At 36.1% G+C, this 15,982-nt stretch overlaps 1 protein-coding gene across 1 annotated transcript; it reads left to right on the forward strand.

The window, feature by feature from the left end:
• Positions 1-10,354, forward strand: elovl4a (ELOVL fatty acid elongase 4a). Its single transcript, XM_051132036.1, has 7 exons — positions 1-258; positions 852-942; positions 4,018-4,205; positions 6,368-6,448; positions 6,873-7,044; positions 7,332-7,459; positions 8,592-10,354. The coding sequence occupies exons 2-7, from the start codon at positions 876-878 to the stop codon at positions 8,901-8,903; spliced, it is 948 nt and encodes a 315-aa protein (XP_050987993.1). The 5' UTR covers positions 1-258; positions 852-875; the 3' UTR covers positions 8,904-10,354.
• Positions 10,355-15,982: the final 5,628 nt, after the last annotated feature.

Here is a 15,982-nt window from a genome sequence, read left to right on the forward strand (position 1 = left end):
TGTTTTGGCGCATGCGCAGTCGATCGTTCCTCATTCATCGCCGTCTGAGTGTAGGGGAGCGACCCGAGAGCCGCAGTGATGCCAGTAACCCTCTAGGATGCTCGACACACGGATGGTTTTATTACCGTCTGTTTCAGCCACAGGCCTTTAAGCGGATCCGGTCAAATCTGGGACGAAGGTGTTTTCCACAGCACGGAATAACGGGAGCGCACGACCTTGCGCTGAATGTCATTAGAAAAGGGTTTTAATCTCGCTACGGTAAGAACGGAAATCATCGTTAACGCATGGGGTTACGACACTAAATGTCAGTTCAAGGCTGCATCTGTGATATTGTCTTGATTGTATGTGTTTCAGGGCTATTAGAGAAGAAAGACTGTGCGCGCAGGAATATTTTGCCGCATCGGCTCGTTTGCGCGATTGATCCCTGATTGTTGCATCGCATCAGTTCTGGCGTCATTTAGTTGAACTAATAAAAGCCTTTTCGGTTTTTCCAGTGGTGGGTTTGGGAGAGGCTGTGATGGGGGTCTGCCAAATAGGGATGGTCATGTATGGCGTTTGATATTTGACCGAATCTGTCATAGTTGCACTTCAGTTGATGCAAGCGCATCTCTTCATCAATAATTTGCTGATTACCATTATAATTCAGATGGTGTTTAGCAGATATGTGCTGACACGTGCTGTTCTGGTCTTTGTGCTGAATTACACCCCCACCTCCCCAGCCTCCCCATCATAATAAACCCTTTCCCAACCCCACCTCCTCATCCCCACCATCATGGTATTAAAGCATCGCCACATGGCCTTCCACTGTGTTTCAACACTGCACCAACTTATCTCTCTTTTTTTGTCCTCAGACAATTAGGATTTGAGTCTCAGCGATGGATATCATAAAGCATATAATCAACGACACAGTCGAGTTCTACAAATGGAGTCTCACCATCGCAGGTAACTGGTCTTGACTCTGTGACCTGAATGTGATACGCGATATCCATGGCAGCGCTCCGATTAAATAAAGCCGGGAGCAGAAAAGTCTCCAGCTCTGGCGTGTTATTAGATTTTCCCTTGAGACAGATACTGCAGGCTTCACTTTTGGTGAACAAGAGCAGATTTTCACTCACCAGACTATTCAAACGAATGTAAATGTTAGAAACTATACAACACTGGCAATTACTGATTTGAATACTGTATTGACATTGATGGTTCTGTGAAGAACCTTTAACATCCATTTAACCTTTTCTGTCCACAAAATTTTCTTTATAATGGAAAAAATGATCTTTAGATGAGTAATATCTTCTTCACACTAAAAAAATGGTTGTTTTAACAACTGGTTCTTTGAAAAAAAACCCAAAAGGTTATTCTATGACATCACTGCAAAAAAAAAAAAAAAACATTCGCAAGCTTTAATTTTAAATTGTGTAAGTAGAATAGATATTTGGTAACACTTTAGGGACCGGGTCTCATTATTAATTAGATGCTTATTACACTGCAAAATATCTAAACATTTTTAAACCAAGAAGGATTTTCTAGACAAGCAAAAATTATTGTCTTGTTTTCAGAAAAAAGACACCAAATTTAAGTGAGTTTTTGCTTAGAACAAGCAAAATAATCTGCCAATGGGGTAAGCAAAATAATCTTTTTTTCAAGCTTATTTTGCTTACGCCATTGGCGGATTATTCCGCTTGTTTAAGCAAAAACTCACTTCATTTTGGCTTGTTTTTTTCTGAAAACAAGACAATAATTTTTGCTTGTCTAGAAAATCCTTCTTGATTTTAGAATTTTTAGATATTTTGGCTGGAAACAAGACTAAATATCTAAGTAAGAAAAGCATTTTTTTGCAGTGTAGCATGTAAATTACTAGAATGTTGGCTGTTTGTTAGTACTTATAAAGCGCATATTAATTTCTTATTCTGCATGACCATATTTTAGATCCCTTAAAACGTAAGAACTCTCAAAAATAATGGTACAAAAGGTGTCACTAGGGCGGTACCTTTTCAAAAGGTATATGCTTGTACCTAATAGTGTTGCACGATAAACCGGTACATGAAAAGTATCGTGATACCCTGCTTTTAAAAATGATACAATTCCGCATTTTACAAGTAGCGGTACTTTAAGAATGCATTTTAATAAGAGCCGTATTTCTGCTTTTCTGTGTTTTGTTTACAACACACATACGGTGACGCTCTTTTACCGTTTCTTTTGCAGACCCTAAAGGTCTTCACAGCAACCTGTCAAAATAAAAGTTTGGTTTCTCTTGACAGTCAGAAATATATTAATACATTACTTAATGTAAAGACAGTACTACTACTACTAATAAAAATATTATTAAAACAATGTTTTAAGGAATATTTACCAGAAAAAAATATTTACCAGAATTTATTTACCAGAAAATTGTAAATACACAACATAGTATTTCTGGAAAAAAAACAAAAAACAAAAAAAAACCCTATAATAAATTAACTGTTTATCAAATCTAATTATCCTTTATGAATTCATTAGACATTCTTTTGATTATTAAAATGTAATAAAATGATAAAATCCAGAAAATTAATGGAAAACTGAGATTCATGAACAAAACTGAATTTGAGAAAAATTATTAAAATGTATTTCATAAAAACATGTAATTTTTGTTAAACTTTTAATAAATTGCTGTTAAATTCTGCAAGTTTCATGATTTCAATTAATTAGACATGCTTTCTAATATATTTTTTTTAATGTAACCATTAAAATTAAAATGGAATTTAGGAAAAAATTAAACACATTTCACAGGATCCTTTTTTTTTTTTTTTAATTTGTGTCTTTGTTTTATAAAGATAAAAGATAAAGATAACAAGAAATGACTATGTCATGATATAAGTTGTTGTTGTGAAATAAAATTACTAAATTATGAAATAAGATTTGGCTTTATCTTTTAAGCAAACTTACCAATATAGCAAAGATCTCTACATACCTGTTGGCTTGGTAATTGTTCACCATAATCCTGTGTAGTGGCACTGGCATGTGATTATTATTTTTTAATTTATCTTTTTTTTTGTTTTAATAGATAAAATAACTATGATCTCCATTTGGATCGTCTATTATTCAATTACTTTTCCTGATCTATGTTTTATTTCAGCAGTATCGGTTCAGTAGTGGTATCGTGATATTTTAGTCAGGTATCGTATCAAAGTCAAAATTTTGGTATCATGACAACACTAGTATAAATGTACACATTAGTACTTAAAGTGTACATTTTAGAACCTAACAAAGGTTCTTCAAATGCTAAATGTTCTTTATGAAACTATTTACACAAAAAAAGGTTCTTTATTTGTACACCTTTATTTGTAAGAGTGTAGGTACAAAAAATTGTGTCCTTTTGAAAAGGTGCAGCCCCAGTGACAGCTTTTGTACCTTTATTTCTGAGAGTGTAACTATAAGCTGCAAAATATGAGTTTATTGAGGCACAAGTCATACGTAATAGTTAGTTAATAGTGAGAATTGGACCCTCAAATAAAGTGTGACCAATATCTAAATGCTGTTTATCCTACGCACAGTTTACAATCAGTGACACCACAATAGTTGCACTTTCGAAATGTAAACACAAAAAAGAATATTCTGGGGAAACAATTCACACTACCGAACACTCCATTTTGGACAAAAGTGTCTTTTTTCAGTTATGAATTATTAATTTATTTTTTATTATTGTGCACCACTAGCAAAAAATTTGGGGATTTTAGAATTAGAACGATTATTCAAATTTTATAGTAAAGGCTAAATGATCCCCTATTCCTTCCAACATATGAAAGGGCGACTTTTTTGGTTTTGTCTCTAAATAAATAGAAAGGTTATGCTTTTTTTTTTCTCATTTAAAAATTAACTTACAATGTAAATGTAACAAGAATTGTGTTGTTTACGCCTACTTGAGAAAAAAAAAAATCTAAAATGTTTTGCCAAGAAACAGGAAATACTGATCCCAGTGCAATTAATGGACATTTAGAGATGCTAAATGAATCCATAATGATGGGCTTTGATGTGTGTTTGTAGACAAGCGTGTGGAGAAATGGCCGTTGATGGATTCTCCGCTCCCCACGCTGGCCATCAGCTCCTCATACCTGCTGTTCCTTTGGCTGGGGCCGAAGTACATGCAGGGCCGAGAGCCCTTCCAGCTGAGGAAGACCCTCATCGTCTACAACTTCAGCATGGTCATCCTTAACTTCTTCATATTCAAAGAGGTGAGCTCACCCAAACCAGGTTCCCAGAAAATGTCTTGTAAAGGTTCTTGTATTTTTTGTTTGTTTGTTTATTTTGGTTTTTCATAAATATTTAAAAATTATTACTTAGAATCTTGTTACATTTCAATACACTGCAAAAAGTCAAAAAGTGGTAACCTGCAATTATTGCTTTAAAGGGATATTTCTACTTGGTTCAGCCCATACAAAGTACTTTTTTGGTGGTATAAATGAATGTTTTTGTTTTGTTTTGTTTATTTAACAATATTAAACAATATGAATAAACCAGTTAATTTAGTTGTTACCATTTTTTCAGTGTAGCTTTTATGTTTTCATTTCTTATATATGCCTATAATCAAAACAGCTGCCTTTAATTAGAAACTACATATTGATCAAGAGCAGATAACCACAGTACAGTGCTGTCCATTAAATGTGCTATAAATGTACCGCTGCTGCTATATTTAGCAGTAAATTGTAGCTACCACTCCGGGTATTTATGATTCAGCAACATCAACTTTATTTGGACAGAAACACAGATGCACATTCATAGTTTTTTTTTTTTTTTTGCTCATTCCTTTGAAAACTCACATTTTTATTTTCATTAAAGGAAGAGTTTGCCCAAAAATTATAATTTGCTGAAAAAGTATTCATCCTTCCAAGGGGTAGATGAGTTTGTTTCTTCATCATATTTGTAGAAATGTGTCATTCCTTCACTGGATCCTCTGCAGTGAATGGGTGCCGTCAGAATGAGAGTCCAAACAACTGATAAAAACATCAGAATAATCCACAAGTAATCCACACCACTCCAGTCCATCAGTTAATGTCTTGAGAAGACAAAAGCTGAAACAAATCCATCAAGACAATTTAAACTTCAAATCGTTGCTAAATACAAATCTATAATCTATGATGCCGCTTCCTCCAGTGAAAAAGATGTTTGGTCTGAATCAGGAGAGAAATCTGCACAGATGAAGCACCGTTTACAAGCCAAAACAGCTTGAAACAAAAACATGGCTGGATTTTGATGTGAGAGACAACAAGAGATGTACTTTGTCACTGGAGGAAGCGTTATTATGGATTGTGGACATTTTTGCCGGAAGCAACAGTAACAGAAGCAAAAATGAAGTTCCCTAATGATGGGTTTGTTTCTTACAAACACACAACTTTTACTGTGTGCCTTCACAAGGCTTCTCAAGATGTTGGGAACTCCATGGACTGGAGTGGTGTGGATTACTTGTGGATTATTTTTATCAGCTGTTTGGACTCTCATTCTGCCGGCACCCATTCACTACAGAGGATCCATTGGTGAGCAAGTAAAAGAATGACACATTTCTACAAATATGATGAAGAAACAAACTCAACTACATATCAGATGGCCTAAGGGTGAGCACATTTTCAGCAAATTTTCATTTTTGGGTGAACTACAGTATTCAATGGTAGTTTTTGTCTTTTTCATACAGCAGTTGATTTGTTAGTGATAGTAACCTTGCTAGAGTTGCTTTCTCTTCTATGATTCTGCTTTCTCTTCTGTTCTGTTCAAAAGTTTGGGATCAGTTAGATTTTTTCAAAGAAACTAATACTTTCATTCAGTAAGGATGCATTAAATTGATCAAAAATTATAATAAGGGCATTTATAATGTAACAAAAAAATATATAATTAATGCTAACTTTCTATTAATCTGTAAATCCTGAAAAAAACAACTGTTTCACAGTTTCCACAAAAATATTAAGCAGCAAATCAGCATATTAGAATGATTTCTGAAGGATCATGTGACACTGAAGACTGGAGTAATGATGCTGAAAATTCAACTCTGATCACAGCAATCAATTACAGTTTAACAAATATTCACATAGAAAACAGATATTTTAAACTGTAATAATATTTCACAGTGTTACTGTTTATACTGTATTTTTGATGAGCATTAAAAAATGTGTACCAGTTCCAAACTATGTTGAAGAAGTTTAATTTTTTAATACTCTATGTAGGTAAAAGGTGAACTACAGTATTCAGTGCTAGTTTTTGTCTTTTTCATACAGCAGTTGATTTGTTAGTGATAGTAACCTTGCTAGAGTTGCTGTCTCTTCTATACATAAGGTGTAAATTAATCATGAAGAATTGTCCTTTATGCCAGACACATGAACGTATCCAAACGTCTGTTGTATTTCAGCTCTTCCTCGCAGCACGAGCGGCCAACTACAGCTACATCTGCCAGCCTGTGGACTACTCAGACGATCCCAACGAAGTGAGGGTGAGTGTGCTTTCCGCATTCGATCACAGTCTCACCGAGTCTCTGTCTCAGACTGTGCGCTGAAACCAGACCCGTAATTCTGCTCTCCAGTTACTGGCCCAAAGCATGTTATTAGAGCGGGAAAACCACGGAGTTGGGTTTCATTCTGTGACATCACTTTAACACACTCACACACACCATCTGACTTTCACACTCAAATACTAGCGGATTCATTACAGCTAGACTGAGCAGCGTTTACAATTCCTGATTTTGAACTGAATTTGAAATAAGTTAGGAGGCAGAATTGTAATTTGAATTTGAAAGATGTACTTTCTCAGTATGAATTAACCATCACGATGTTTTCATAAACACAACATTTTGAGTGTTTAAATAATATTAATTCAATTCTTTTCTGATATGCACGTGTTCTCCTCTTGTTTGGCAGGTGGCAGCAGCTCTGTGGTGGTACTTTATTTCTAAAGGTGTGGAGTACCTCGACACTGTGTTCTTCATCTTACGCAAGAAGTTCAACCAAATCAGCTTCCTGCACGTCTATCACCACTGCACCATGTTCACTCTGTGGTGGATCGGCATCAAATGGGTCGCGGGCGGACAGTGTAAGTATCAAATACATAAGCAGCGTACATAGAACAATGATACAGACATCCTCAAATCGTTAGAAAAACATACTGTGCCTTTTATGCAAATGAGAAGTATCTTTACCTAGCTGTTTTCCACACCACAATTCCGATAGATCACATCTGTCAAGCCCCAAAAAAGAACAACATCATCATGAGTAGTCAATACCGTATGACTCATGCATTCTCATACAACAAATGTGTGAATGACAGATTGTAATGTAACATCTACTGAGAATCTTCCACTTTATTTCTCTCTTTCACAGCTTTCTTCGGGGCTCATATGAATGCAGCCATCCACGTCCTGATGTACTTGTATTACGGGCTGGCCGCGTTCGGTCCGAAAATACAGAAATATCTGTGGTGGAAGAAGTATCTGACCATCATCCAAATGGTAAATGGCGACTTTTTACAAGCATGTGTGAAAAAAAATTTGAGGAAAATTTGAGATTGATGTGGAATACAAGGGTGATTCTTCAGTTAGGGGAACCTCCGAAAAAATATCATTCCAGGTGTAAAATACAGATTATAGTAACATTTTATATCAAAGTGTCTCTTGAATTGCTTTATGCAATTGTTTGGTTCAATTTCCAGAAATGTCTCTATTTTTGTGTTTTTCCAAACCAGATAACTTGTCCTTTTGCAATATATTTATAAAAAAAATCTTCTTTGCACAACATAAAATACATATTTTCCATTTATTTGGTATTTACAGTTTGCATACAATTTATAATAAAAAAAAACTGCTGTCTTCAATACTAGTGTCATTACCATCATACTACAAAACATTTTATGCAACAATTCAGTTTTTCCAGAAACATTTATGCAGAGTGACACTTTAAACATCAGAAATGTAATTGAATTTAACCATAATAGCTTGATTATGTCTGACATGTTACTAATCACTCAATTCAGAAGACTGACTAATATTTTATTTAATATAATATTTAAAATACAAATATTTTAATATGAATAAGGCATACTGTTCTGTTTAAAAGTTTGGGATCAGTAAGATTTTTTCAAAGAAATGAATACTTTCATTCAGCAAGCATGCATTAAATTGATCAAAAATTATAATAAGGGCATTTATAATGTAACAAAAAAGATATAATTAATGCTAACTTTCTATTCATCTGTAAATCCTGAAAAAGCAACTGTTTCACAGTTTCCACAAAAATATTAAGCAGCAAATCAGCATATTAGAACGATTTCTGAAGGATCGTGTGACACTGAAAACTGGAGTAATGATGCTGAAAATTCAACTCTGATCACAGCAATCAATTACAGTTTAACAAATATTCACATAGAAAACAGATATTTTAAACTGTAATAATATTTCACAATATTACTGTTTATACTGTATTTTTGATGAGCATTAAAAAATATGTACCAGTTCCAAACTTGTTTAATTTTTTAATACTCTATGTAGGTAAAAGTGCCCCTAATTGAAAAATCAGTCGTAAAAACGACTGAACTAATGACCAGCTTCTGAGAGATCATCAATTATCTTGTATTGTCTTCCACAGATTCAGTTTCACGTCACCATCGGCCACACGGCCCTGTCGCTGTACTCCGACTGCCCGTTCCCTAAGTGGATGCACTGGTGTCTGATCGGATACGCCCTCACCTTCATCATCCTCTTCGGGAATTTCTATTACCAGACGTACCGTCGCCAGCCCCGCCGCGAGACCACGGCCAAAACCGGCAAAGCCCTGCATAACGGAGTCTCTAATGGAGCCCTGACCTCCAGTAACGGAAACGCCGGCAAGATGGACGACAAACCGGCAGCGGCCGAGACCGGCAGGAGAAAGAGGAAGGGCAGAGCGAAGCGAGAATAAAACGGAAGAGAGAGAGGCTGACAGGTTAAAGATCAGGAGCTGTTTGCACGCCTGCGGTCAATCCCTAATGGTTCTGAACAAACAGTATGGCTGCAGAGAGAGAAATGAGCCTGAACAATATCTTTCCTTACCGCCCTTCTTAAAGGGACAGTTCACCCAAAAATCATTCACTCACATTCAAACCTGTATGAGTTTCTTTCTTATGTTAAACACAAAAGAAGATATTTTGAAGAACGTTAGTCACCAAATAATTGACGGTAGCCACTGACTTGAAAAAAATGCTATGGAAGTCAACAGCTACCGTCAATCTGTTGAGATGAGTAAATGATGACCGAGCTTTCATTTTTGGTGAACTGTTCCTTTAAGTCTGGCACATTGTTTTATGTACCTGCCTTTTTTACATTGCTGTCCTAATGCCAGAAAAGACCCGCGTCTCATCGGTGTACAATTATTATAAGAAATGGGTTTTTCATCATTTATTATAGCGAGGTCCAAAAGTTCACTGATGGGGTTTCTTCACTGATCATATTATCAGCATGAGTTAAAAGAAGTTGAGTTAAAAATTGAGATGAATGTCTCCAGCATGATTTGAGATCCAGATAGCATCTTGGGCTTCGATGGAAGAAGAAAATCTGACCATCTGTACAAAGAGTCACGTGATCAGTGAAACTCACTTACATTTGTTTAGTCACATTAGTCACAGTCTGAAATGTTTCTTCATTTTACAGACTTTTGGGCCTCACTGTATATCAGTTATTTGTAAAACATATCTTAGTGTCTGTTTATTTGAAGCGTTCATGTTTAATGTTTCATGTCAGTTGTTTAGCTGCTGGCAGGATGTATTACCATTGGTCCTGTACTTTAAAATGGACATCATGTGGCTTCAGCTTTCCAAATTAGGGATGCAACCTACAAAGACCAATGACTGATAATATACACTTCTACTGTTTTGTCTGTTGTTTTAAAATCAGTGTTCAGAATCGATCAAACCTCCAGTATAAATGATGGGCCTGCAGCCTGGCTTTGAAATGGATCAAATATCTGCTTCCATTATCGGCCGATCATTTAGCAACTGGACGGATGCATCATGCATCAGCATTTGAATTATCAAGCGTCTCACAGGATAAATGGCTTTTAGTCTGGTTGAGAAATTGCAACATCACATTAACTGAACTAAGCAGGATTGGGAAATATGTTTGTAGCTACAATATTGCATTGTGCATAAATAACGTCTTAAGCTCCACGTCATTGTTTTTCGTTTCAAATAGTTCCTGAAATATATCATGTGTTTTGTCTTGAATTTTTTATAATGTTGTATATTCGGTGCAATTTTGTACATTGTGCTTTTAAAAAAAACGCAACGATCATCAACTGCTCGTTTCCTTTTCTTTTCAAATGACGGATAAACATTGCTGTATATAAAAAATAAAGTAAATGCCAATGCACAGTCACTGTTATCAGACGCTTCATTTCCCAAAAAGCCTCTCGCTCTGCTGCCATATCACACCTTCGCTCGTCAGCCAGGAAATGTGTGGTCAACATGACATTTACAGCAGCATCTTGCCTGGTACTTCAAAATGTTAGATGTTTTGTGAGAATGTTATTATTACGAGCATTTATTATTTGAGAGACTACATGGAATATGTGTTTTTCTTACATAATTGGACCCACTTTAACATTTAAATTCTATCATCTGTAGTCTATCTATCTGTGTATCAGTACATAGTAGTCTGGTTAATACCACCTAATATAAAGTGGGACCATTTTGTCACACTTCTTTGGTTTTACAGTAAAAACAGTATTATTTTTTTAAATATGTTTAACATTTAAATAAGCGTTTCTATGTTTACTATGATCACAGGAGTAAATTTAATTTCAAAATATATTCACAAAGAAAATGTTTCTTTTAAATTGTAACAATACTTCACAATGTTACTGTTTAAATGTTCTATCAAATAAATGCAGCCTTAGTGAGCAGAAGACACTTCCTTCAAAAACATAAAAAAAAAAATCTTAGTATAGTGGACAGCAAAAATAAACATAGGTCTATACAGTTATGCTAAAATATTTTAAATAAAAAAAAAAACAAAAACCTAAGCTCAGCAGAAAGATCAGTGTATTACTTGGATGTCTTTTCTTCTTTGTGGCTTTACTCCGTGGTCTTTTTCTTTTCTTTTCCCCTTATCTTTCCCACTGGAGGCCTCTTCTGTTCAGCCGCAGCAGCGCAGCGACCTCTCCTCTCCTTTCCGCTCCATGTCCGGTGAGATTTCCGCTGCATCCGCTGTGTGCTCCGCCCCCTCACTCATTCTCTGTTCACAGAGCAGCGGCGTCTCAGTGGACCAATCAGAGCGCCGCCTCTCCTCCTCCTCAGCAAAGACAAAGGTTTCCATGGTAACGGTACACACCTGCTCTCTGACTGAAGGGATTTACCATCTGCTCTTCCTAACGAGTGTCTGATGCTTTAATCTGACACATTTCATTCAGCTGCTATCAGAAGAAAGGGATTATGGGTGACAGTTCTAGTACCTACTAATGAGTGATTGGTTTGATGAAGGGCACAAATCACACACGCACAAATGCTTTTTATAAGCTAATATGTGTGTGTGTGTGTGTGTGTGTGCATGTATTTAAAGACTTCAAGATTGACAGAAGGCTTAAAGTCTTTTGAAAGGTTTGGAAATTCACTTTAAAAATCCCCTTTCTAAAAATACACCCATTTCACAGAATAACAAGCCAAACAAAGAGTCTGTCCAAACTCAATAAGCGATCAGTCCTCATGTGACTGGAAGCAGACAGGAGTCTCTGTTCTGATGAAAGGCTTCTTCCCTTCGGCAGGACGCAGCGGGTTCAGCTCTCGCTCTGATTCTCCACGGATGCCGCAGTAATGTAATCCTCTTCCTGCCTGTCGGATGCTCAAATGATATTTGTTTTATTCCTCCCATTAGAAAGGCGTTGTTCTGTTCAGCCACAAATAGCAGCAAACTACTGGAGAATGCAGAAAACAAGCAGAGACAAACATGCATACAGACTACGTTTGTTTACAGAGTACAACATACACTACCACTGAAAAGTTCTGTGTGAGTTTCTTTAAAGAAATGATTACTTTTATTTATCAAGGACGCAATAAATTGATTAAAAGAGACAGTATAGACATTTATGTTACAGAAGATTTCTATGTCAAATAAATGACATGCTGTTCCTTTGAACTTTCTATTCATCTGTGAGTCCTGAAAAATAAAATGTACGATGGTTTCCACAGTATTGTGAAGCACAAATGCAACATTGCTAATAATCAGAAATGTTTCTTGAGCAGCAAGTCAGCATATTAGAATGATTTCTGAAGGATCATGTGACACTGAAGACTGGAGTAATGATGCTGAAAATTAAACTTTGATCACAGAAATCAATTACATTTTAACATTAACACAGAAAACAGTTATTTGGAATAGTAATAATATTTCACAATATTATTGTTTTTACTGTGTTTTTGCAGTTTAAAATGATGTGCATTGCTCAGAAAAGCACTTTTTGAGGAATCATTTATGTCTGTGGCAGAAACAGTGCAGGAGTTACACACTGAAGTTTAATACTTAAAGGGATAGTACACCCAAAAAATAAAAACTTCTGTCATCATTTACTGTCCCTCAGTTTGTTCCAAACCTGCGAATTTGTTTCATCTGATGAACCCAAAAGAAGATATTTTGTATTTAATAGTTCCTGGTCCCAATTTACTTACATAGTAAGTACATAGTACTTACACCAAAAAGAATCAGTACACCAAAAAATGATTCGTTCATAAACCGGACATCACTCCAGGCTGTTTGCCTGAGGTTCTGGATTACAGGTAATAATGTTGTAGGTAATATTCAGTTTCTTCCACAGACCAATTATTTAGCTTATTTCAACACCCAATATATTGTCAGGGGTGATGTGTTCCTTGATACGCTTTTTTTTTTTATTCGCAAAAACGGGCAACCAGTGACTTCTTCATGTTCTGTTGAAGAAAACAAGTCACCTACATCTTGGATGGCCTGAGGATAAGTAAATTAAAGGGGTCATGGTGTGGATTTTTAATTATTTGAATATGTTCCCTGGGGTTTACTTATAATGTTAATAAAGTTTTTTTCATACACACCAAAAAATAAATATGTGTTAAAAAGAATTTTCTTTCAACCGTCATTCTGACAAACTACTTGTTTTTAAAGGGGTCATGGGATGCCCATTTTCCACAAGTTGATATGATTCTTTAGGGTCTTAATGAAAAGTCTTTAATATACTTTGTTTAAAAATTCTCAATGGTTTTGTAAAACAACACCCTTTTTACCTTGCCAAAATCAGCTCTGCAAAAATCATCTCATTCTAAGGGGTTGTTCCTTTAAATGCAAATGAACTCTGCTCACCCCGCCCCTCTCTTCTCTCTGGAAAGATGGTCTTGTTTACATTAGCCGTGTTTAGCTGCTAAACTTCCTAACTACCACGTTATAAGGAAAGGCGATCGCAAAGATTCATAAAAAACGCTTATACTCACTTCTGCTGTAAGTGAAGCTGGATCATGAATGATTCGCGTGAACATAGACGCATTCCTTTCACAAACAAATGTAATCTACTGCATCTTCAGCAGCTCAGATGTCGGGAGTAAATGACGACCACTATGTTCATTATTACATCCAGCAACACAACACCTCACTCACTCAATCGGAGATATTCTTGTCTAACTTACATCCCTGCTCTGGCATCAAAACATGGAAAGTTACTGGACTGTGACAGCTGATCTAAGGTAAGAGCTCATGTCAATCAACTATTGTGGGAGCGGCCTCCGTCACACCGACAGGCATCGATTTGAAAAAGGGGATATTATTTTTACAGCTCAATTAAAAACCACTGCATGGATTTTTATCATTATAGGGTAGATTTGAACATACACTGACAACACACATTAATGTTCAAACAGCATGAAAAAGTGAACTTAGCACCCAGGGACAGATCCTTTACGGCCTTTTAGTAATCCATCACTGTTATGATTGGCTAATGCCATTGCATAGGAAATATAATCAGTGCCCCCTCGCTATTGTATTTGAGTGTTTTGACAACATAATAATAAAAAAAAAAATTCTTTTTTTAGATCTGGCACTTTGTTTATAATGAGGCAAACGTTTTAAACTGTGAAACTTGCAGGATGTTTTAATGGTACAAAGAACTCTCCAAAAGATCAAGGCAATTTTTTTTATGTCATTACCCCTTTAACAGCAAATTTTCATTTTTTGGTGAACTATACCTTTAAAAGAGAAGTCTGCTTCCAAAACAAAGATTCACATATAATGTACTCACCCCTTTGTCATCCAAGATGTTCATGTCTTTCTTTCTTCAGTCATGAAGAAATTGTTTTTTGAGGAAAACATTTCAGCATTTTTCTCCATATAATGGACTGATATGGTGCCCTGATTTTGAAATGCAGTTTAAATGTGGCTTCAAACGATCCCAAATGCAATCCCAAATTATTATCATAAAAATCATACAATTTATACACTTCTTAATGTCAAACGCTCGTCTTGTCTTGCTCTTCCCAACCTCTGTTTTTGTTTCGGTTCATGTCAGTTAGTGTATGTCGAAAAACTCCCATCTCATGTTCTCCCTCAACTTCAAAATCGCCCTATATCGCTGTTTTACCTTTTTTGTTAAGGGTGTTTGATCTTCTTTGCATGTTCACTTACACAAAGACTGTGTCGGTACTTCTGCAGCGATGTAGGATGATTTTGAAATGATTTTTGAAGTTGAGGGGGAAAATACAATCATTTTTCGACATACCCTAACTGTCTTGAGTCAGAATACACAGAGTTCAGGCAGAGCAGGACAAGATGAGCATTGGAGATTAGAAAATATTTAAATTGTATTTTTAAAATGAAAATAACCAATCGTTTCCTCGGCTGGGATCGTTTACAACCGCATTTAGGATCGTTTGAAGCCGCATTTAAACTGCATTTTGGAAGTTCAAACTCGGGGCACCATATCAGTCCATTATATGAAGAAAAATGCTGAAATGTTTTCCTCAAAAAACATAATTTTTTCACGACTGAAGAAAGAAAGACATGAACATCTTGGATGACAAGGGGGAGAGTACATTATATGTGAATCTTTGTTTTGGAAGTGGACTTCTCCTTTAAGGCTAGGGTTTGTGTCAGTCCATAAAGGTGGTTTAAATAGAAAATTAAATACACTACTCTCTCATATGGTTACACACTTCATCATTAGGCTACAGACTCCCAGCTGCGAAACACCCGTCCATTACACTGAATAGACTCGTCGCTGATGCATTCTACTAATGGCAGCAATTAGAAACCTCGCCTTAGGTTTCCCAGATGCTACATGGCCTGCATTCAGATGCCAGCTGGACAGAGAGGGTCACGCCTGTCAACCCCCACCCTCCACACACACACACACACACACTGTGTTTAAATGTCAGTTACACACTGCCATCACCGAGGCAAATCAGAGTCCTAGATCTTGCATGGAACAAATGGGCTGACAATAATGAATTTGCTAGTACATCATGAATGCTTGTAAACACTGAGTCAGTAATACAAAGATAAAAAGCAGTCACTATCATTTGTCAAAAAATATGTTATGACAGAAACTGGGTCCTGTGATCAGTACAGTTCATATCGGATACATCAACATAACTCAAAGCTTTTGTAGGGCGGTATGACTAGACAAGAACAGAGGACGACAGACATGATGGCAGTGTGTGTTGGTGATGTCGTCCCAGATGGTGTGTGTGATGATGGAGACGCTCTGGGTGGAGCTCAGCTGTATTGATCCGTCAGTCTCACCTCACCTCACCCACAGCACTGACATCATCTAAACTACAAAACCACAGCCAGGAACATTCACATGGATAAAAAAAAAAAAAGATTTTATGCATGTTGCTTTATCTTTTTTGTCTTTCCTGAGAAGATTCTCAGGAGGCTAGCCTTTTTTATTTGATTTAACAAACTGTATTTTTTCTGTGCAGAATAAACTAAGATAAATACAATTATTATTATTATTATTATTACTGGTATTCCATTTACTTTTTAAGGTAA

This window comes from Labeo rohita, chromosome 16 (assembly GCF_022985175.1).
Source record: "Labeo rohita strain BAU-BD-2019 chromosome 16, IGBB_LRoh.1.0, whole genome shotgun sequence".
NCBI classification, from domain to species: domain Eukaryota; kingdom Metazoa; phylum Chordata; class Actinopteri; order Cypriniformes; family Cyprinidae; genus Labeo; species Labeo rohita.